This window comes from Acipenser ruthenus, chromosome 5 (genome assembly GCF_902713425.1).
Source record: "Acipenser ruthenus chromosome 5, fAciRut3.2 maternal haplotype, whole genome shotgun sequence".
Classification (NCBI taxonomy): domain Eukaryota; kingdom Metazoa; phylum Chordata; class Actinopteri; order Acipenseriformes; family Acipenseridae; genus Acipenser; species Acipenser ruthenus.
In genome coordinates this window covers 71,154,222-71,179,851 of record NC_081193.1, presented here as the reverse complement: position 1 = coordinate 71,179,851, position 25,630 = coordinate 71,154,222, and the positions used below count along the sequence as shown (strand labels likewise).

Genomic DNA, 25,630 nt, shown 5'->3' with positions numbered 1-25,630 from the left:
TCCAAGCCGTCATTTTTCGCACTGCAGATCCACAGCAATGCTACCAGACCTATAGTGCCGGAGGACAACACAGATCTGGCGGCTCCGCTGCAGAGCCACAGGCGCCCTATCGGCCACAGGGGTCACTGATGCGCGGTGAGCCGTGGATTCCCCTGCCGACCTAAGCCCTCCCTACCCGGGCAGCGCTCAGCCAATTGTGCGCCGCCCCCTAGGAACTCTCGGTCACGGTCAGCTGTGACATAGCCTGGATTCGAACCAGCGATCTCCAGGCTATAGGGCACATCCTGCGAGGAGCGCCTTTACTGGATGCGCCACTCGGGAGCCCCAGAGATAATTTCTTGATCAGCTTTATTTCAGTTTAGAATAGTTTTTTTATTTTATTTTTTTTATAGAATATGTTTTAATTTGTAAACAAATACTGTACATATTTCAGCATTTACACTTTTCTGTTTTGGCTGGCCCTGCTTTGGTATTTTTGGTATTTGGTATTTTTGTTACATATTTTTTATTGAAGATAAACAATAAAGAAATTAACTAATTTGGAAAACCAATGTGTGTCATTATATTTGGAGAAATTAGATTCATTGTGTGTGTCCCTCCCTTTGTAAGGCATCCCTTTATACTGCGGAACAGGATATAAGGCAGTACGGTCATGCCTCCCATTTGCACCACAATGTCATTACACTAGCACTAGTATTCTGGTAAGACAGAACACAAGTAGCATGGTCTCTTAACTATGGCTCCCAGTGTTATACAAGGGGAGCACTGTAATTAGGGGTTGTATTTAATATGCATGTTTTACTTTTGATATATTCAAATGTCTTTTAAAATAATTAAACGCCCCCCCCCGCCAATAACTTTTAGCTGAGTCAAATTGTCACCATTAATTTTCTGTGCATTTAATGGTTCAGGCAGTCGCTTGCATCATCGATGATGAAGGTTCAGATAACGGCGGTTTCAGATCGGATGCTACAGACTGCAGGTTACGCTACAGAGATTATGTAAAGCCCTTTATTTAGTGGACTGAAAATGTAATGTTTTATATCTATGTGTGTATATATATATATATATATAAATAAATAAAATGTATTTTTTATGATCAATTGTTTTTTATTTATTTCACAAACAGAAATATATATATATATATATATATATATATATATATATATATATATATATATATATATATATATATATATATATATATATATATAAACTATTTACAACATTGCCAATGCTTGCACATTCAAATAATAATAATAATAATAATAATAATATCTAAAAATAAAATTACATGCCAAAATTAAAAATGAGTATAAATGTAACAAAAAGTCATTTAATCATCAGCGTAGCCAGATCGGCAGTAGTTGCACTCCATGCCTGTCTAGTTGTCCAGACGTGCCTTATTAATCCTGGCTGTGGAGCATTCCAAAAGAACAATGCTTCTGAAGTCCGAGAGCCAGGTAGCGGTCATAGGAGGAGTAAGGTCTATCCAGAGCCCTAAAATAGATTTCTTGGCTGCGGTTAACTCTGCCAGAAGTATGCTGCTCTGGTACATAATTATTTCACGTGCTGGGATTCAAGTGAATAATTAATTAGTAATTGAATCCCGGCACAACAGTATATATAGATGCACATTTCATTCACTCGGGGTTGTGTGTTCGTGAGTGGAGAACGGGTGTGGAGAGGAGGTAAAAACTGAAGTAAATAACAACTGCTATTGCGCGCTGGAAGCACCAGCGCGGTACTTCTTTGTCTGTTCGTCCACTTTGTTTGTCTGTCTATTTACTTTGGCCAACGCGCCGTTTTGTTTGTTCAGTCTGTGTTTTCTGTTTTGTTCAACCTTTTTATTTGCAATAAACCGGCGCAAGCAAGCGCCTTCATCATTTCACCGTCCTGTGTGTGTTTCCTTTCCTGGTTCTGACGTCATCACTCAGCCAGCCTTGTCACAGGGTGTTTTACATATTTTTTTTTAACTTTTTTTTTTTTAATCATTTTTTTTCATGATGTGCTTTTGCTCTGGAGACGGCAGCTTTTAAAGTGATGTTTGTTTTGTGAAAATATTTGAAATGACTAAACAGTGGACATACTGCAGCAACTTTGAATTTGTATTTCCTCTACCTTTTGAATTTTAAGCATGTCCAATTGTAAATGTAATCTATCTACTAATGTTAAAAATACTACCTCCTGCAAAAAGTCAACGCCCCTCTCCCACTTTTGCCTTAACGATATTAGTAGTTCATATACCGAATGATTGCTTGATCAACACAGTTTTTCAACCTAAACGTACTGGAGAGACTGGGGTCAGTTAAAATGGTTTCCGAATAGAAGCTTGTGGCGCATTTTGTTCATGGCAGCTACCCTTTCCCCTTTGGATACCTGGGATTAAATCTATTTGTTCGTATAACCATAGAAATTCAAGGTGTAAACCAGTATGTGGCCAGTATGATGGAACGTTTCAAGGTAAAGGATGAGGGAAGTTCCTGGCTCCCGAGATGAGAATCATTACTTTACTCGGTTGCTATCTTGTTTTTTTTCAGTTGAATTGTCTGCTGTAACATGTAATCTTAGTTCTCCGTTAGATTCACCTTTGCAATTTTCACAGCATGTTGAGAGAACTAAGCTGCCTACTACCTACTGCCTTGGGAACACTTCTTTATGGTACTTTCTCCCTTTTTATTTACAAAAAAAGCAGTACTCAACACTTGTTCCCAGTTTCATCATGTATAGTTTGCACATTTACACTGACTTTGTAATATATATATATATATATATATATATATATATATATATATATATATATATATATATATATATATATATATATATATATAATATATATTTATATATATATATATTTATATATATATATATATATATATATATATATATATATATATATATATATATATATATATATATATATATATATATATATAATATACTGATGATTCATTCTAGGTTTGCCGCTTATTTAACAAAGTCAAGTAGAGAAACATGTTTTCCAGTTTACAGCACATCAAAGCAGAAGCCTTTTGGTCTGCTGATGTCCATGTGCTTACTTACCTATGCAAGTTCAGGTGAGGTCACAATCCTCTTGCTGTTTATTGACTTAAGCCTAGTCCCTTGGAATACTTCATTATTGGAACTGCACCATATGCTTTCCAGTGCCATGCTTGAGCAGTAACTCAAAGTCTAATCAGAGAAATGCTAAGCTTGGTTCTGTTCTGGTTTGTTGATTGTATATGAATAAATAGTTTTCACTTTTTATCTTATGATAGAGATGTAGTGGAAGTGTATGTCTCACTTACATTTTTACCTACAGGACCACTAACCCAGTTGTGCCATGGTTTTGATATTCTTTACTGTGTTTGTTTTTCTCTTTTTAACATAATGCTGGACCTCTAGTTGTTGTTGTTGTTGTTGTTGTTGTTGTTGTTGTTGTTGTTGTTGTTGTTGTTGTTGTTGTTGTGGATTCTTTCATTTATATTCTTTGGAATATTTACATTTTGTGGATTTAGAGTAAAGAATGACACTTGTTATAGTCAAGTGTAATGAAAGGTGCTACAGTATGAGTTTTCCACTCACAACACTGTCCATGCACCCCAATCTTGCCTTGAACCCTTTCTACCATTCATCCCTGGGACTCAAAGTGTGTGCAGAATTCAGTGGTGGTTTTATGAGATGAACAAATGTTTAATTGAGGCTCGGTTGAGACCAAACTCATTTCACAGATTTGAACACATCTGAAAGGCATGATGTAAGGTGAACTAGCTTGCTGTCTAACACTAGCCAAGCATCTTCGGAAAAAGGCAAATCTGAATGATCTGCTCTCATACTTAATAGTTTTGTCTTTTTTCACATTGTTTTTAATATATTTCGGCTGCATCAACACAAATAGCAAGGCACAATTTCTGTCTTGCCTACTGTAAATCCTATCCCAGTCTTTCTTCTTTTTTGTGTGTGTGTGTTCAGGGGCCTGAAAGTCATTTCTTTGTTGAAGCCATTTAGTGACAAGGAAAAGGAGTACTGCAGGGGTACCTCTGTAAAGGTGGTCACGCTGGCATGTTAGAAGGATACAAGAACAAAGCATATGCATTAAAAAAAAAACAAGGTCACAATGAGAACAGAATTCCTCTTGTCCATACATACCGCACTAATAACAAAGTGATCAAAGACGTGCTCTACAGAGAATCTGACATTCTCCACAATGAGGGCATTGCTAAATCCTTTTTCTTCAAGATACCGGTCTTAGGTTGGGAAGAAAAACTGTTTTGCTAGATTTGTTCAAAGGAAAGCTAACAACAAATTGGAAACCTGGTTTAGCACAGTACAGTGCAACTAACTGGAGACTGCCCATGTTGTGTTCCACATCAACAGCAATACATTCATGTTTTCAACATCTTTTTAAATAGAAAAAGTTAGTAAGTTTGCCCTTTTTCTGGGTCCTTTTTAAAATGATCATCTAAGAATCTGCTGTAAAACTGACATTTCCTGGACAGCTGTTACAGTGGGTTCCATGTAAAATGTCCCTAGATACAGCAGTGCACCGTGGGTTACAGGCCTGTTGCCTTAAACATGCGTCAATGACATTTGTGAAAAAAAAAAAAACCCTGAAGAACCGCCAGGTGGCGCAATTTTCTATAGAACTTCTCAGATGGTGTCGTTGTTAATTTATTTTCTTTAACAAAAAAGAGGGCTTGCATCTTCAAACAAACAGTTACCATAGCGGTATCGAATACAATAGTTTAAAGCATTTAAAACTTCCCACTCTGACTTCTGGTTCTGTTGCATTGCCTTTTTTCAGGTCTTAGAGTGCCCTCTGTAATCTGTGTTAACAAGAACATGGACAGAATCACGGAATCAAAAGAATATTAACGCGGAAATAAGTGCTGTACGAAAAAATAAATGCATATTTGAAGGGAAAATGTGAAACTTTCATTGTAAGTACAGGCAGTGGCGTAACTTTGATTTTAAAAGTGGGGAGGTGGGGCACACACAGACGGACACTTTCTGTAGCTGGGTTATAAATGAAGCGGGGTATTCTGTAAGGGATAAACAACCATAAGGGTTGAATCGGTGAAAGTAATTCACCGTTCGAGTGTGTTAAATAAATGCAATCATGGAAAATAAATTGAAACCTTTTTAAGGACAAACAATTCGACAACGTTGTAGACTATTTTTATCGTCTGTATTAAAACACAAAAAGTACTACTCACACAGACTGTTATTACAGTACAGTCACTTTTGAACAATAAGATCCCAATGTTCACACACAGAAGATGTATGGTAGTGAACCATGGGCATAGCAGTAAATATAGAACTGATCAATTTCAAAATGAAGTGTGTGTGTTTTTTTTGGTTTTTTTTTTTTTTAACCACTCAGCTCCCTGCCTATCTGTGTGCTCTGGAGTGCCCCACACTGCACTAAAAAAAAAATGTTACATCCAATTTGAATTTAAACATTGTATTTCAACCAGGGTCTGTCTAATTTATTATCTGTAACACAATGTTAAAAGTGGCCATTTTGAAAATAGCTTTTAAAGTTATAAGTGGAGATTGTTGCCAGGATGTTCACAATGAAAAGAAAAATGACAGGTACGTTATTTAAACAGTTGTAGCAACATGTGGGGACGTGTAATGCTGTATTTTTCTGAACCCCGCTACTTAGTCTTTTAAATGCTATTTGAATTGACATGTTCATGGTTTTTTTTTTATAACTTACATCCTGTCCCTTAACCACAATATGTGAAAAAAACAAACAAACAAAAAAAAACCCTGAACAATATATTTCAGTTTTAAGTAGCATCCCACAGGGAACGTGTGTGTGTTTAAATACAGATATTTTTGATATAGTAATCTCATTGTCAATCAACAGATTTGTTTGTTAATACAGTACCCAAGAGAAGGAGGGGAGAATTAAACAAATCCTGAGCAGAAATCGTTTTGATAATGAACAACAGTATACAGCCTATTCCTAAAAGCTCTCTGACGCACTCTGCTGGAAAAAGAAAGTATTGACTTTACACTTCAAGCTGCACCGCACGATAACCGCGGCGAGTTTACCGTGGTACCGGAGATATTTTCCACATAACCCACTCCGCTGTATGTAAAGTATGTTGCCTATTACAGGAACCGTGCAGTGAAGAAATAGAGGATACACACAATCAATGACCACCAAGGGGGGAAAAAATGAATAAGTTCAAGTAGATATTACCATGAGGGACAAAGTCTACCCTAACACTCTCTAACTTCACTGCTTATCTTTGCACAGAGATTGACACAAGTGAAAACTGGCAACGAGGAGATCACTTCAGGAAGAACATGTTTATACAGGGTGTGTTCCAGAATACATTAGAAGATTGGATGAGGATGAGCTGTTAGAGTTGTTGAAGGGAGCAGTGGATCACACACCTGTTTTAATGAGCTTTTACACAACCTATTGCCAAATTGTCAAATATTTATAGTAGTATGCATTTTAATTGTCATAATTATGACATGCTGTCTGCCAAAAATAACACAGTACTTATTGTAATTCCTCATATAATTATATATCTAAATGTTTTTGATAAAGACAGGCTTTAAACTTAAACATAGAGTCAGGAAGTAAATCCTTTTTAAACATCCTTCAGTTTTGACCACCTTTCCATATCCATTGACTTCTTTAAAGCTGAACTTTGTTTGGCATAGCTTCTGGAATTCTAACATTGTTTTTGGCAGAGGATAATGTCCCCTATTTCATCTCACTGTTGAAGTAATTGCGGTCATTTTAATGGACAAAAGCCATGCATGGTGCATTTCAGCCACCTGATGGCAGCATTTGATTGAATCGCCATGCCAGCTCCCCCTGAATACAGTGGAAGGGGTTCAGGATTGGCTGAGTCTCGACAGAGAAGGGCTAAAGACTGCAAGGTATCTGGTTAATGTAGAAATGAAATGAATGCAACAGAGAAGCTAAGCTTTCCTGACCCTTCATCAGAGAATAGATGAAAAAGAGAATAAGCTATTGTGCCATGGAAAGATGATGAAATTCAAGATCTGCATCCATAATCTCTGGCTCAACCTCAGAAATGTTAATCCCTCTGTAGAATTATTTGAGCAGTAGATTGTATTTTGTCATTGAAATGGCACTGTGTCAAACAGTACCTTTCTGTTTGTGCCATTGCAAATAGAAGCGAAGAATTGCATAATCAAAAGGTTTTGACAATTTGATTATTCAGTAGTATCTCGAATTTGCATGCAACTTTTCAAATATATTATCAAAAGGTTACATTTGAATGGGTCACAGACTTTACAGCTACATTTGGCTGAATTATGTAGCTTCCTTTTGTATCTGTAGCATATGGTATATTTTTAACTGCTACTTTCCTTGACTTCCATTATACATTACAGTCCTTTTATTCCATTCCTCTTCAAATGTATGAAAGAATGTTTCCAGGATTTTGAAATAAATAAATTACCTAAATATCTCATATCCAGTTTGCAAGAATATGGTAGGTTGCAGCATGTGTAGAAATGGTAAATGATGCCTAGTTATTGTTCAGTGTACTAAAACAAAAAAAAAAAAAAATCCTTCCAGTTTTGCAGTATGACATGAATAGGGTCTGTAAAAACCAGTCATCTGTGTTTATGATAGGCAATACATATAAAGGTGCAATTTATAACGGAATTCTTGGAAAGTAGTTTGGTTTGTTGATGCTGTTTAGTTCATTCCAGACAATCAAATACTATGTCTTGTACCCTTACAGTTAATTTTTTTGCACACAAAATTGTTTCTCCAAAAAACTTTCTCTGTCTTGATGTTTTTATACCAAGTATAACAATTGTGGTCAAATACATTGTGGGTTTTTTTGTGTTTCTTTTTTAAAATATGAATAGACAAGAAAACCCCCTGCCATGTTAAATGTTATTATTTATTGTAAAAGTTATGCAAAAGAGCCGTTCAAGCGCACTATAAAATAGTGACGTGTGTGTGTGTGTGTGTAATACTTTAACATGAGTCACATGGTTACCTCAGCTTTTATTATGCAAGTGTAGACTATGGGGATTAGCAGTGGCACACTTACAGTGCTTTGTTATTTTAAAAGCCTTGCATGTACCATTTAGACAGGTCACTTAATGTAATTAATTTGAATGAAACAGATGCAGTTTCTCTGAGCCATTTTGGTGGAGTGTAGCATAAATCACTTTTGCAAAAAAAGAAAAAAAAAAAAAAAAGATGGACCAACTGTTATTGCCAACACCTCACACAGTAGCCACCTTTGTGTGCCAGTTGACAGTGCAGATGGCCAAGATGGATCCAGAGTTCAAGTCGGCTGGCTGTGGCTTGATGGCTGGATAATCTTGGCCTGGTGCAGTAGATGCAGGGTGGTCCCTGTATCCAACTAGACTAATAGGCTTACAGGCCATAATCCAAGGCACTGTAGGTCACATGCAAAGTCTGCTGACCTCCTTTTTTTCTGTAACATACTTGCTTTCTATTTCGTCCGCTGCGCAACTTAAAGGTGATTCTTTAACATACAGTAGCTTTCTCTCTTCAAATCTAGAATTAGAATGGCAGAAATATAGAAGTTTGACCCACTGAATTTAATGGGCTAAAAACATTAGCAGGTGATCAAGAAAGTGTGTGTGTGTGTGTGTGTGTGTGTGTGTGTCTGTAATTCTCCTGTTTTATCTTCTGTTCACAATGTAAGTTTACAGTTTGGTTTTATGTTAAACCCTCTTTCCCCTTTACAGTGGTAATGCCGGAAATTATTGTGGGTAACAGATAGCCTCCGATATATCCATTTCTTTAAATGTCGCCCTGACTAACAATGGACAGAGGGGAGAGTGGAGAGGGGCAAAAGTTATAGGCTAGGCATAATATTTCTACATCAATCCAAATCTGATAAGAGAATCAATTATGTGTTAAATAACTAACTGAAAAACTCTGCAGTTTGTTTTAACATAACAAGTTTCAAATCTATAACAAAGTAATTGACTGTGACACATGTTAAACCACTAAACAAGCAAGCATGTAAAACATTTTTAGTTTGCATACAAAGCATAAAATGTGCCTGAGCAAAACCTTAGTCTGGCTTAAATATTTGGTTAAAGTCGATCTGAGTAAGTGGCTGTACATTTAGGCAAACTTGGTAAGTGCCACAAATGTCTGTTATACACTAAAGCACTCTTGTACTCTTTCCATTGAGATGGAACAGGATTTTTACACTATACTGGTACAGAACAATCCAGGCTGGGTGCCATAATGGCTCAGAACCTTTGACATTTCAAACATTTATTTTAACGAGTTTGTTCAATGAACTTTTTACAGCCTGTTTAATTTGCCTAATGCCTCATGTCTTTAATGCTTGTGTGGCCTTTGTTGACATTCTGAAGTGTGTAGGCCTAATTTATATATGGCACGCTCTGTCTCATTTTCAGTGTGTTGGAATCAGATATGTTAATATAAATCTTACTGTTTTTTAATGTAATGATTTCATACTTAAGAAAAAATAACAGTAAGTTATTTAATTTATCAGGCTTTGCCTGTTACTAATTCCCCTGTTTTATTATGTTCATGGTTGTGCTTTAAAGATAATCTCCTCTTCATTTTAATCCATGTTAATTTTCTTTCTGTTGTATGTCATTTAATCAGTTGCTCCTGACACTGTTTCATCTGAAGAATTATCATTCTCTTCATTACTATGCGCTAAATTATGCGAGCCACCTCAGCAGTATGTTTGAAAAATTCTGGATTACTGTATATACAGTATATAGTATTCAGCTTTTCACAGTCGACTTTTCGATTGTTGGTCTTGCCATTTATTTTTATAAATGTATTTTTCTGCCCTAAAATTCTGGTCTGTTTGTTTGCATTTGGATTTGACCATGGAGTAAAGGGTGTATAATACATTCTTCTATAAATCCATTTAACTCTAATGAAGGATTTAATATCTTCAATTCCTATGCTGTGCACCCCTTTCCCTTGTGTTAATCAGCAACTAATTGTTGCACATTAAGTAAGCATATTTGAGTTACAACAATAGCACTGCTCCATTGGACAGTCCTGCTATGGTTTAAGATCAAAACGGTTTGGATATTTTAATGGAGGGGGCAAACCCTGAGTATGAGTCTTGTACTTTTTGTGTTGAATTGTATTATTTTTTATGCATTGGTTGAACATGACACCATTTTGGCCAGTCTTAAGTTGGTAAACTGTGTTTGAAAAAAATACCCCCAAAAGAGAGTTGCAACAAAGGTGTGAATGCCAACAGAAATCAGTACAATTTAGAAATATTTGGACCAAAAAAACAGTGAATAGACAGACCAAAACCAGCTTTGATTTGCACCCATTTATTTTCATTCAAAAAATGTGATAACTACTTTTGAGACAAAAAGGGAACTTAGGATAATTATCATCTTCACCTAGTCATCATCTTCCTGGGGTTTGTATGTGATATTTGCATTGGTTCTAAAGGTCATGGTTTTCTGCCCCGATATCGGAGCAGTTTGGTAAATATTGTTGTTGCCATGGAGTTTAGACAGGGAGGGGCAGCTGCTGTTGTGCTGTTTGACAAGCATTGCAAAGGGGTCCTGTGACGGGGTACACCCTGCCCCTGTGTGTGTGTGTTATTTTATATCTGTTGTATTATTATTTAAAACATATTGTTTAATTTGTATAAAACACTGTTTTGTCATTGTTGTTTTTGCAAAATGGATGGAGTTGAAGTTCCCCATCCATGTTAAACCCATGCAGAATGTGGCCGTCTCCAGATTGATTGATTTCATTTATTACTAATTTGGAGACAGTCACATGTATATAAGCCAGCAGCTTTGGCTGATCAAGGAACGAAACGTGAGTGAAAGAGAAACTAAAATAAATCATTACAATTGCTATTTGTGCTGGGTTTATACCAGCGTGTGACACCTGTGAGAGTTGCGTGTCTGTTTGTCTGTCTGTTTTGGTCAACGTGCTTTTTTTTGTTTTGTATAAGTGTTTTGTTTTGATTTTTTATTTAATATTAAAACGCGCCGCAGCACCTTCATACCCCAGTGCAGTCTCTGTGTGTGCTACTCCTTCCTGGCCTGACGTCACCACACAAGCCAGCCTGTTCACAGAGGCGTAGATTGTTCACCACAGGAATCAAACTTTAATACAGGCAAATCAAGCGGCAGTACCTCCCACCCCCCACTCCTTGACTTTTTAACTACAAGTATAGTGCTGGTGGCTTAGTAATGTAGGTAAACATACTCTTCCCTGAACCAAAGGCTAAAGCTTCAGTCTTGGAAATTTATCTGTTTGCAAATACCCCAGGATCATAGGTTGATGAATTTGCTGTTTGCAAAGTTGCTGTTATTAAACTGTAAAAACAGGATCTTGTCTGTTTTCACATTTCTTGATCAGGGGCTTTTAATCTCTGTGCCTGGGCCACATTCCACTAAATATTTCATCACCCCCAACCCGAGGAAAAGAGCCTCTACACACATGCCTGCCCTGATTTTATACAGCCTTTAAATGAATTTTTTTTAATGTCTCTTATCTGTAGTTCTGAAACATGAGAACCATCATTGAAATGCTTTCACCTGACTGTAGGACATGAGGACGTGAGGGAGAATCCTGAGTTGTTTGGGATATTTTGGTACATTACGCGTTGACAAGATCAAATAATAAAAAATATCAAAGGAATGCTTTGGAAGGGGCACTATCATTCCACATTGCAACAGTACCATGGAGGTTTCTTTTTTTTTTTATTTCAGGGCTGAAACTAATTGGTTCAGGATTCATGTTCTTGCAAGATAATGACCCCAAGTACGTATTACATTTGTGCCCTGGCTAGCTACATTGAAAAGCTCAGATAGGATGGAAAGTGATGAGCTGGCACTCCTTAGATTGGCTGACCTTAATCCAATAGATCATTATTTTTGTTATTTATTATATTTTTTTCAGATAAAAAGAGGTGCAGAGCAGCGAGACTGGCTCTGCAGTTTGCAGGGTCTCTGGCAAAAAGCTACAGAAGAGCTTTGGCACCATACGTATTTCTATTAAGGCACTTAAAAAGAATCCACCACAAAATTTATTGCAGCTCAGGGGTGAACTGTGCTTACTGTACTGGGTGATAAAGTAATCCAGACGCAGTAAGGTTATTTTATTCATGATCTGTAAACACGATTTTATTGCCTGCATTTTTTTTTCTTACTATCCCTAAATTATGCATTTGCCCCTTTACATTTGTTTTGCAAAGTGCATTACATCGTTATGGTCGTTTCCATATTTTGATGACTTATTCTGACTTAATTGTCCAAATTCTGACATATATTTTATATACTATTCTCACTGTTTAGCTTTTGAAATGGTGAAAAGGTCTGTTATATCTATTCCTCTATGGCTCCGTAGCATAGGTGATCAGCAGTATTTGTCTACAGACTTGGTGAGGATGCAATAAATTGATGTCAAATAACTGCAGTGCAGGTGGAATTATAAAGTTGCTAATCTCCATGGCCAAGTAGTAGTACACTATACTTTGATAGCAGTCTTCTACAGTGTACAATCATAAGTACTGTACAGTGCTGAGTCATTAAACCCACGTCCTGTAGACATGAAGGTACCTCTGCTGTACACATTTAGTTGGAAGACCTGGCTTTACACATATTGGCATATATTGTACTAGACGTGAAACGATGGAGAAGAAAAAATCCTGGGCAGAAAACTGAAATGTATCCCAGGGTATGCAGGGATCTAATATATAGAACAGTATTTCTGTTTGCTTTATTGTAAAGCTTTATTGTCTGAAAAGAATTACATTGGCATACTTCATTATGCAGATTCTTGTTTATGAGAGCACATTCTGGAAGCTTATTATGCTGCTTTTTTATTGTAAACCTTTTCGTTTCATTTACACATGAGTTGCTCTAATCATTTTGAAAGCCTTTCATGTTAATTCTAAATGTTTTTCCTAATACCATAACTACCCAAGAGAACTGAAATCCCTACCAAAATAAATGCAAGAAATAAATGGTTTGATAACCATCAGATGCATTGTACTCAAACAGGCATGCTTAGTTTAGTTTGCAATGAAATCCCCTTATTAATGTTAAAAAAGGAAATGCTTACAATAGATTTTTTTTTAAATTAATTGCTACTGAAAGATTTCAAAGTACAGTAAATTGATTGTTTGATAGTAAAGCAGGTTCTGCTGCTCAATTTGAAATATTTTATTGGATCCTTCAAATTAACAGGACAAACAGTCATAAAATCTTTTTTTTTTCACAATAGATAGGATAATCCTCACCTTTTGAAAATGTAAGTCTGAAAGAAACATTTACTGCTTAGTTCTATTTTTATAACGGTCTGTTTAATTTCCTCATCAATGACAACAGTAAATATGAATGTAAGTGGATTCTCACATTATTCACAGGAAAACATTTTACAAAGTGGAGAACCCAGTGGTGGTTTGATCCTGAAGATAAACAAAAATACATCTGGTTGTGAAATAGTCGAGAAATCTGGGATGGTCTTGGAGTGGTGTGTGTGTGTATATATATATATATATATATATAATATATATATATTACATACAGCTCTGGAAAAAATTAAGAGACCACTGCAAAATTATCAGTTTCTCTGGTTTTACTATTTATAGGTATGTGTTTGGGTAAAATGAACATTTTTGTTTTATTCTATAAACTACTGACAACATTTCTCCCAAATTCCAAATAAAAATATTGTCATTTAGAGCATTTATTTGCAGAAAATGACAAGTGGTCAAAATAACAAAAAAGATGCAGTGTTGTCAGACCTCGAATAATGCAAAGAAAATAAGTTCATATTCATTTCTAAACAAGACAATACTAATGTTTTAACTTAGGAAGAGTTCACAAATCAATATTTGGTGGAATAACCCTGATTTTCAAGCACAGCTTTCATGCATCTTGACATGCTCTCCACCAGTCTTTCACATTGATGTTGGGTGACTTTATGCCACTCCTGGCGCAAAAATTCAAGCAGCTCGGCTTTGTTTGATGGCTTGTGACCATCCATCTTCCTCTTGATCACATTCCAGAGGTTTTCAATGGGGTTCAGGTCTGGAGATTGGGCTGGCCATGACAGGGTCTTGATCTGGTGGTCCTCCATCCACACCTTGATTGACCTGGCTGTGTGGCATGGAGCATTGTCCTGCTGGAAAAACCAATCCTCAGAGTTGCGGAACATTGTCAGAGCAGAAGGAAGCACGTTTTCTTCCAGGACAATCTTGTACTTGGCTTGATTCATGCCAAATCTGCCCGATTCCAGCCTTGCTGAAGCACCCCCAGATCATTACCGATCCTCCACCACATTTCACAGTGGGTGCGAGACACTGTGGCTTGTAGGCCTCTCCAGGTCTCCGTCTAACCATTAGACGACCAGGTGTTGAGCAAAGCTGAACATTGGACTCATCTGGGGGTGCTTCAGCAAGGCTGGAATCGGGCAGATTTGTCTTTGTGAAGGACGCATGAATCAAGCCAAGTACAAGGTTGTCCTGGAAATGGTAAGAAAATGGATTGGTTATCATCCAGGTGGACTTATGTTAAATGAATGTTTAGCAGACCTAAATGTTAGTAAATGGGGGGAAAAAAAAAAATCATCCTACAATACATATCTGAACCTGTGCCTGGGGACTGTTATCACAAGGATCTTCTAAATCAAGTGGATTTAGGTCATGATAACCTGCTTTAATGATCTTCATAACCTCTGTGGAGGATATGTGTGTTCATGTATCATACCTTTTAATTTGAGACCACATGGAATGCATTTCAAACCACATAGCCTGCATCTTTTTTTATCTGGAACATTTTTGATATAGTGAAGCACACTGAAGTTAATGAGTTAAGTTATATGTACTGAAAATACAAGTTTGTTGACTCAAGAAGTAATATCTTGGTTTTAACTAAAAACATTGCTACTTGGCATATAGCAGCTTGGTGCTTGATGATCAGGCCAACTTTATTCATTCATGATGCCGCAGGCATTTATTTGTCTTGGATTTGGTAAGATGCCATCACATTTATAATTAAATCTGTCAAAATATCACGCCATGCAGACTAGGTTCATTTGAAATATGATAAGTCAGTGTTTTGAAATTGGAAAATAAACGTATAAAACTGAAAGCATATATAAAAATATATTTAGATATAAAATATAACAAAACTTTTATTCGGATGTAATCCCTCCATGTTTTCATTTCATGCTGCATTTCAATTTTGAACTTAAACATTTTGAAATCTTTATTGCAGCCATACTGTAGTTCCTACATCTTTAAGCTCCCATTTTGCTGAATGAGAAGAAACAGAGATGTCTGAACTGTGTTACAGTAGATTGTAGTGTGAACTAAATAAATGATGCCTGTTTGCCTACCTGTCTTTAAACACATTGTAGCTGCTGTATACCTTTATATATTTGTTATCTCTAATTTAAATAAACTGGAAGAAAACCCAACAACGCAGTTTACAAACTTGCAAAAGCATTGCAATTTATCTGTGTATAAACCAGGGGGCAGCATGTAGCTGTTTTACTCCATTGCTGTTCAACTTGCCTCCTGATAGTGAGGTATTTAGCAATGCTGAAGGTACAATAACAGAATATTGATAGTCATATCCCTGTAATAAATTAAAAGTGCCTTATTGTGCTTTTTCATTTTACACATTGTCACAACCTTGGACCTTAATCTCCTTCACTGATTGACAGTGGCAGCCAGGGAAATGAGCACATTTTATTGTTTGTGCTAGTCAAATCTGTTAAACCTAATTCTTCCCTGGGTATTTGCATATTCTTAAGTATTTCTTCAGAGAGGACCTAAATCCTTCTTAAGTGTTTGATGCGTTTTGAAATTCATTCATAAGGTATCTACATGCACTATTAGTTTGTATAATATGACTGCATAATCTGACTGATAAGGAGTGTTTTGAACAAGGTATTCTGTGGGGATGACATGTTATATTTATGACTGATTCAACTGGGCTCAAATGTCAACAGAAATGTCAGGTGCTTTGGAAGAGAATATTTGAATCGTATCTATTTTTTTTTATCACTGCTTATTGATGAAGCTTGCTTAGAATGAGGTTCTGCGTATACCAGGCCTATTACAAATGGTAGTTGAATGCCAGTGTATTAGGAACGCAACATTGCATTTAAAATACTTTAATATCCTCAAGTGGCTCTTGTTATTTCAAGGAGTCTGACTTGTATGATAAGTCAATAGCAAAATTTGAATGGCAACCTTATACAGTGTACATTGAGAACAAGAGGGGAAAGTTTAAAAAGTAGAATGGTCTATTGTAGTTTTGTGTGTGTCTGGATTAATTTCTAGTATTTTAATTTTTCATTCTCACTGTCTTTTTACTCATATTTAACCATAAGCCTTTTATTAAACGAGCCCGCTGTGATGCTGGCTTGCTTAGGGCTGTCGTGTCTGGTCGATCCGTAAGACCATTTAGCCAAATGCATGTTCCCTTCGGGCTATATTAAAACTTGTAGAACAAATTAAAACTTGTAGAACAGGATGTCTGAGAACAAATGACCACGCTCATTTCGGCACAATTATCTGGCAGTATTTGTTTCATATTAAATCTTAGCATTTGAACTTCACTTTGAACAGGGCCTTCTCTATGTTTTAGAACTGTTTGTTTTTGTTTTCTTTTTTACATTTTAAGAATAGTGGACTCACGCTAATCCAAAACCCAACAGTGTACATGTTTTTTTTTATTCAAATGATTATGTTTATGATTGATTAAACACAAGTATGAAAAAAATGTAACCAAGGCAGTAGTCAAGGCATTTTTAGTACAGTACAGATTGCAATACTCTGAGCAAACTGCAGTATTAATCCGAACACGGTCTGGTCCCAACTGGTTCGGATTAGTGAAAGTCTATTGTAATACAATTAATACATTACTACATTTGAAGTTTGTTGGGCAAAATGGTCCGATCTTATTTACTCAAAAATAAAGCCAGTTTGTTTTTACATACTACAGTTATTATTTATGTAATCTTAATAAAACTATGGAAAAATGGTCATGACATTCCATGACTCTCAATTTAGGCAGCAGGCCACCGAAAGCAAACCAATGATTAATTGAGAAGTACCATTAAAACACTTTTGTAATAAGATTGTGCCCTATCAATATGAAAACTGTATCCGTATCTCTGCATTATGGTGTTTACTCAAGCTTGCAGTAATAGCTGCCACTGCATTATGTGATTTTAGCTTTCCGTGCTTGAGAAACATACAGAACTCAAGTAAATGTTGAAGTAGTGGACTCTGGGGACAGTGGGTTTGGGGCCCCATATACAGTACCAGCTAGACATTTTCCCACAACCCGTAGACTGTAATAGCATTCCCCCAGAGCAAACATACTATTCTAAACACATGTATTTGTGTCGGTCTAGCCCTTTGGTTGCAATATGTGTTGATCTGGTGCAGAGGTTGTATTGTGTATTTATTTTACTGTGAAGTTTTTTTTAAGCTGTCAGTTTGTTGTTGTTTGGTCCCTGTCGTAATCTGAAATGGGGCTATGATTCTAGTTGTAGACAGCATGTGACAGACAGACTGTGTCTCTGCTAGGTGACTGGGCAAGTAGTAGCCCCCTGGTGCAGATTAGCAGTATCTCCCAAGAGTAAGAGCTGTGAAAGACATTTGAGCACCTCCTATGGGGCAAATTGGAAATTGAACAGCACAAAAAAAAAAAAATTATCACTGACTTTTAACTAATAACATGTAACAATGTCTAAATGTGGATATTTATACAGTCAATTCTTGTTAAAGAAACTCCGATTTAAACAGATTTTCTGATATTACGAACTTTCTGCGAAATTTATTACACTTAAGGCTGCTGCACACCAGACACGATGTGACAAGTGAAAATGTGCAGTGATGTGACAAAATTAATAGAATGTACACTTTTAATTTCATACCGCAGACAACACCAGGGCGACACGAGTGATGCAAAATAAATAGGATTGAATCCTATTCTTTCCGATTTTCTTCGCATGACAACTAGGAAAGTGAGCAATACAGAACAGCGTCAATGCACCTGGACCAGCAGGGTGAAGCAGTATCCAAAATGATGGATGAAAAAATAATACTTGCTGTTGAAAAATAACCAGTTTTATGACAAAGGTCATCGTAATTATAAAGATAGAGATGAAAGATAATATATGTCAGACCATTTCGAAGGAACTGGAAGCCTGGTATGTATGATTTATTGCCATATTGAAAAACCATCAGAGAAGACATCATTTCCACATCATGTTGTCGAATACGTACCAGTCTTGATCATCGTTTTGTTAATAGCAATTTTTAATAGTTTTTTATAGATCTGACAATTTTCAAATCTGATGTCGCTGTGCAAGTATCTTGTCACCCGATGTCCTTGTGATGTTTTCCTAAGAGTGGCTTTTTCCTTGGCCTGCAATACTCGACCTGTGGTTGAAATGGAAACCCCAGTCCCACTTGCAGCCAGTTTACTTTGAATATCTTTGGCGGTCAATCTCGGATCCCTTCCTCACAATTCTTCTACTTGTTCTTGGTGAAAGAACCTTCTTTCTTAGATAGTACAAAGTTGACAGCGCAATTTATTTATTTATTTATTTATTTATTTATTTTTTTTTTTTCATTGCTTGCCATTGCCGTTTCTTCACAGTAAACAGTGGCCATAGACACATTTTCATAAAGTAATAACATGAGGTTTACTTGTGCCTTTTTGTAGCTGAACAAACAAACGAAAACTGAAATATAACTTTAAACACTTCAAATGAAACAAACATGGAAATGGCGTTGTAAAGTGAAGGGGAAAAAAACTCACCGTTTTGGTTCTCGATTATTACATTCCACATAGCAAAGTCGCAATATATATATATATATATATATATATATATATATATATATATATATATATATATATATATATATATATATATATATATATATATATATATAGTATATACAATCTATATAAAAATCACTACAACATTTTCAGGAAATTGGGTACTTTTTTTTTTTTTTAATGACACTCTGGTAATACCTGTGTATTAAGATATTAATACAATTAAGTGTATTATCTATTAAGATATTTGCTGCAGTTACTAAGTCAAGCCTCCTGGTGTTACTGTGCGTTATGCAGAAAAACTGTTTAAACAGTTTAAAACTGTTTAAACGCATATGTGATAAGAGAAAAAGTCGTCCATACTATTGTGTTTTTGTCAGGGTTGGCTGATTTTAAATCAAATCGATTTTAAGTCACTGATTTAAATCATGATTTAAATCCATTGATTTACTACCTATTTTATATAGTTTCTCAAGGAAAATACATAAAAAGTATGTTTTTAAAAACCTTTTATTAACACAAACATCTTAAACTCTGAGTCTATAAACTAAAACTCTTAGGGCTGTATTCTGATCACAGCGCAAATGTGAGTGCAAGCGTGAACAGCGCTTGCCCCTGATTCTGTGGCGCATAAATGGAGCGGAGACGTAAAAAAAAAATACTGCAATGAAATGGTTTTGTGAAGACATGTCATGCCCCGTCAGAGCGCCCTATTATTAACATATTCGCCGAAGCGATTCTGATGTGCAGTGGGGTCCCAAATAGACAATTGAGCACTGTGTTAAGACCCGCTGAAACCAGGTTTATTTAGTGGTGCAGTCTTTAACAATTGAACACACTATAAAAAGCAAAGTAGTCTTAAGTAACAACTGCGTGTTTTTGGACTGACGCAGAAATAGAAAATCTAAGAAAGATAAGTAAAAGAAAAGAATGACCAGGATGAGTGAGGGGTATTTTTCTCTGGTGTACTCCATCGCTAAATTATTGTAGTTCACATATTAGAGGATGCCACAATGATAAATAATTTGTTTTATTTATGTATTAATTTAAGATTGCATAATTTAGTTTGGTATATAACCTATTCACAAACCACCATTTCCAACATCCCTAAATTTACAGTTTGGAGGTACTGTAGAGCTACAACTATGGTACAAGAAAAAAATTCCACAATTTAAAAAAAAAAATGATTTAAATAAAAAATATATATATATGATTTGAATCAAATAAATCCGATTTTTTTTTTTTTTTTTTTTTTTTTTTAAATAATAAAATTCGCCAACCCTGTTTTTTGTGCATTCATGATGTTGCAAAGTGAAAGACCATGATGTATTCTACACACAGGGTTAAAGCACTAGAAGAAAAACGACTTGAATAATTCCCACCAGTAATTTTTTTTAATCTTTTGTAATTGTTCAGTTACTTGTAAAAGAGAGCATAAGTGAAAATGTTCAGAAAGTCAAAACAGTGTTAGCCTTGTGAGATGGAGCAGGTCTGAACATTTTAATGAGGTTTCTGGTATGTCTCCATTCAACGGAGTTAAAAAAAAAAAAATCAGTTTGAAGATGTCTTCCTCAAGTGGCCTGAAATCAAGTTGATCTCCATTTGAATGGAGCCTGGCTCATTTTAATTAGCAGTTTGCCTTCTTGTAAAGTGACCGTACCTTCCTTCACTGTGTTTCACAGTCTCTAATGAATGTCTTTCTGTAAATCATATTTTAGAATAAATTAGAGTTTGGTTGTGAATACATTGAGGTGTTTTATTTATATGTATGTATGTATGTATGTATGTATGTATGTATGTATGTATGTATGTATGTATGTATGTATGTATGTATGTATGTATGTATGTATGTATGTATGTATGTATGTATGTATGTATGTATGTATGTATGTATGTATGTATGTATGTATGTATGTATGTACTGTATATAGACAAAAAGGTTTAACTTCAGTAATATTTAATTGTAAAATCTGTTATTTTTCACTTATGTCATTCAAAAAAGAATAACTTAATTAGTGTTGCGCCCCAGCATGATGAGACTTGAAGTCAGAACCAATCTATTTTTCTTTCCAGGAGTCCCCGTCTGGTCGCCGCAAAGCCCTTGCTACAAGCAGTATCAACATGAAACAGTATGCCAGCCCTATGCCTACACAGACGGACGTGAAGTTGAAATTCAAGCCATTATCAAGAAAAGTGGTTGCTGCCACACTGCAGTTCTCTTTGTCTTGCATTTTCCTGAGGGAGGGAAAAGCAACGTAAGTTTATTCCCATAAGAGTCCCACTTTCTAAGGCCCGCTTAATTAGATTGAATATCCCGAGTGCATCCAGTCAGAATGAGGTTGGAGTATGAAATGGTATTCTCGACACACTAGATGACAGAAGCTGTAGCATACCATGGATTCCAGCCATACTTTATTTTTTTTTTTTTTTTTGGTGACTCTAAGAGATTGACTTGCAACTTGAGTTCTGTTATCTCTAGATTAAAATCTCAATGACAATGCTGTTAATATTAGGAATTGCCAAACTATGAACACAAGAACTGGTTTTGTGGTGTTCGGCCACAGGGGGTTGTTGAGGAATCATGATGGTATCCTGAAGCACAACCGTTTTAGCTTGCTAAAGTTTGTAAAAAAAAAAAAAAGAAAATCTACATCTGGTATGGTGTTACAAAGGATCTTTAATTAGCCAATCACAATAATGTATTTTTTTTATATGTTCAATTTTTTTTTTTAACCTCAGTTTAGGAGCTGTTGTTCTAGACATGGTACCCAAACTAGATAAGCCAGTGTCGTTACAGAACTTTGAAGCAACTTATTTTCCATTTTGGTTTTGTTATTCCACTTCTTCAAGGTTACATATCTACAGTATTACAATTTTACAGGCCCAGAGTACATATTTTCTAGTGCTAAATATTTTCCAGTTTTAATAGCAGCTTATTAGCTGCCAAAAAAAAGCTGTCCAAAAATATATCACTTTACTTTTCATATTATACTTTACATGCAAACTATTGGAAAGCAGAGTTTCTTTCTGTAATTCTACCTTTGCTTTCTGTCTGGGGATCTGACCAAAGCATTAGTCTGTGTGTCGGCAACAGTGTATTGCCACACCATTACTAATACATCCATAGTTATTTACCCATAAGATTTAAATACTTGTTTGTTTTCTGGCAAATCTAAACCCTATTTCTGTGTTAGTCACCATTGGAATTTTTTTTGTAATTTAGATCAGGATTACTTTTTATTTGATTTCGGTATTTTGCCTTCTGTGAATTATACTAAATTAGTATACATTGCTGTCTGTATACCATTTTAACGTTGGTCCTGTTAGCCATACATTCCCACTTGTGTGAGAGAGTTATTCATGACCTCTTATCATATATCCTCTCTGTATGCATACAAATCAAAAGAAAATTGTTCTGAATCATTTTACGTTATCGTCTACCTTTTCTCCCTTTTAAGTAAAGTAAAATATTGTTGGCGACAGTGTAGAATGTTATCTGGGTAGTCACACAAGACATTGTTCAGTATAAATGGCTTTTCCATTGCAAGGTTTATTATGAACCGGTAGTACTGCATGAAAAAGAAAAATGTAAATAAACACCTGCCGACACAAGCAGACAGTTATTCTCCAGCATATTTTATTTTAAGTTTCAAATGTCAATCTGAAATATCTGCACAAAGAACCAGTATTACAGAATAATTTCAATTTTAATGTTTATTAAAATAGAGCTATTCCTTGAAAGATAATTCCAGTGTGACAGTGACACCCGAGGTTGAACTGAACACAGCAATAATAACATTGCAGAATGATGTCATGGCTCCATATTGTTTGATTTCTGACCCAGGGATGAAGACATGCAGAGTTTGGCTAGCCTGATGAGCATGAAGCAGGCTGACATTGGCAATTTGGATGACTTTGAAGAGGAAAATGAAGAGGATGAAGAGAACAGAGTGAATCAAGAGGAGAAGGCAGCAAAAATTACAGGTAAGGTGTTGGGAAAGAATAACAAGACCACCCCCCCCCCCCCCCCCCACACGCACACACAGATACACACCGAACATAACTGACAGATAAACAATGAAATGAAGGCTGCCATACATCACATTTATATTTTTAGCATGTAGGTTTTATATTCTGTTTATCATTTTATATATAAGATGAAGGTTAGAACAGTTTTTTTTTTTTTTTTTGTGAAATCCTGTTTTTGTTGAATGAGGTTGTAATGCTAACCACACATGCAGGTGTGTACTGGATAAATGCCTAAGGCTAACTGTCCTGTTCATATTAAGACAGTCACATTAGATGTTTGTGTTACTGCTTTTAACATTGTATAATGGGATCTAAAGGGTTAAACATGGGCCGTATGAAAGAACAGCAGCTCCCATAGGGCATTAGTCTATGAACACTACATCCCTAACAGTGGCTAGGGCTACAGCTGGCATCCTACATCTCAGCCTTCTGGTCCAACAGTCAGGGGTATAGACCTCTAGAATAAATTACACTGACTTAACATGTAGTGTAATAATGCTAACAGTAATATGGGCAGCAGTGTGGAGTAGTGGTTAGGGCTCTGGACTCTTGACTGGAGGGTTGTGGGTTCAGTCCCAGGTGGAGGACACTGCTGCTGTACCCTTGAGCAAGGTACTTTACCTAGATTGCTCCAGTAAAAACCCAAATGTATAAAATGGGTAATTGTATGTATAAATAATGTGATATTTTGTAACAGTTGTAAGTCGCCCTGGATAAGGGCGTCTGCTAAGAAATAAATAATAATAATAATAATATTAATTGATGATATGGTTATGCAGTGTATCTAGGTGGGTTGTGTTGTGTGCATTATAACAGTTTATTACAACTGTTGAATTACATACTGAAGCGTTATAAACTGTATTGTGTTCTCGGCTACATAATTTATAAAATACCAGGGATCTGATGGGGATCAGGTCTACATTTTAAATACAATTATTGGTAAAGTTACCTAGCAGGGAATAATAGGTTGATAAACACAATATTTGACTTATTAAAGAATGCCAGTTTAGTCATCTTAAATTTGTGGGGGCATGTGATTTATGAAAAATTGAGAGAACATACGGCATGAAAGAGAACCTGTTTTTACTTAACGTAATGTGCACAGCACACCATATCTCAGAATCAACGTTGCTAGTGGAGCTCATCTTGTTTGCAGCATTTCAGCTGTTTGATACAGAGGCACAAGTACTGAAGGTAAAGTGACTTGCCAAAAGTCACACAGTAAGATGGAAGCTAGTCTGAAATGAGTCCAGGATCTCCTGGCTCCCAGTCCCTGGCTCTAACCATTAGGCAATTGTATTCCATACTCCCACCTTGGATAGCTCTGTCCATGATAAAAAATACACATTTTTATTTCATACATTTGTATTTATTTATTACTTTTTTTTATCATCTCTCGTATAGTTTATGCACGGGTATATTTATGTGTGTGTATTTTATACAGTAGCTTTGTGCTGTAATGTATCAAATAACGTGTATGCTCTTGTTATAAGTTTTGCTGCTGCATTACTAGTGAGTATTTGGACAGTGCATTTTCTATTTCATTTACCCCTTAAACTTAAGTAACACTTCATTAGCAATAACATTTAATTTTCAGATACATTCAGATACATTTTTTTATTTTTTTTAATATTTAGTCGTTGCCAATTATTTTTATTATTTTCTACCAATTTGGAATGGCCAATTATTTTTAGGCTCAGCTCACCACTACCACCCCTGCGCTGACTCGGGAGGGCAAAGATGAACACGCGCTGTCCTCCGAAGTGTGTGCTGTCAGCTGACCGCTTTTTTTCACACTGCAGACTCACCATGCAGCCACCCAAGAGCTACAGTGTCGGAGGACAACGCAGCTCTCTAGCAGCTTACAGGCAAGCCCGCAGGCGCCCGGCCAGACTACAGGGGTCGCTAGTGCGCGGTGAGCTGAGGACACCCTGGTGACGTCCAGGCTATAGAGCGCATCCTGTACTCCACACGGAGCACCTTTACCGGATGCGCCACTCGGGAGCCCCCTGAGCTTGCTTTTTTTAGGGCTGCAACACGAAGGGTACATTTTAGAAATTAAAGGTTTGCCTTTGGATAACAAAAGCTGGAGGGGGAGGGGTGGAAGGTGCTCAGTTTTCGAAATTAAAATTAGTGTTGGCGTATATTTTGTATGTTTCAAACATATTCTACCATAGCACTTCTCTTGCACTGTCTTGTACACTAGGTATTCAGTACATATTTTACTGAAGCACTACAACCGCTATAAGTACACCCCCCACCAGTGCTTTGGATACTATACAATACACGGCAGTGGCACCATATAGAGTTGCTAAATAAACAAATAGTACATATAACGATTTGTTAGTGGATTGTAATACAACTTTTGTTTACATAATATGCATTATGCAAATCAAAAGATCAAATTTTGCATGCGAGTGACATTTAATGTGTGATTTTATAGTATTCACACAAACGGTTTCTGTTAAGAGAAAAAAAAAAACATACAGTGTGTGTGTGTGCCACCTGACGAACCGTCGAAGGGTTAAAACTGCCTTTGAATTCCTGGCTAGCGAACGAACCTTCGAACACAGCCCTAGCTTTTTTAAACTTTATAATTAGATACGATTATATCGTGTCAGATGTGCCTTTTTTTTTTAAATGCTACTTTTCTATCTGTAATTTAGTATTTTATTGATCTAGTTACTGTATGTACCAATAAATAAATGTCAAGCAGGTTCATTTGTAGGCACTTCATTACTATTTTTTAATGTGCTGTACA

The 25,630-nt window shown here is 36.1% G+C and overlaps 1 protein-coding gene across 12 annotated transcripts in view; it reads left to right on the top strand.

Annotated features, from left to right (window-relative positions):
* The window catches only part of LOC117402982 (EH domain-binding protein 1-like), a 157,118-nt gene that overhangs the window by 31,015 nt on the left and 100,473 nt on the right, over positions 1-25,630 (top strand). For all 12 annotated transcript variants that reach the window (XM_034004751.3, XM_034004754.3, XM_034004748.3 and 9 more), the window contains exons 6-7: positions 20,914-21,095; positions 22,685-22,824. In XM_034004751.3, the coding sequence (XP_033860642.3) occupies positions 20,914-21,095; positions 22,685-22,824 (322 nt within the window). The remainder of the gene's footprint in view (positions 1-20,913; positions 21,096-22,684; positions 22,825-25,630) is intronic.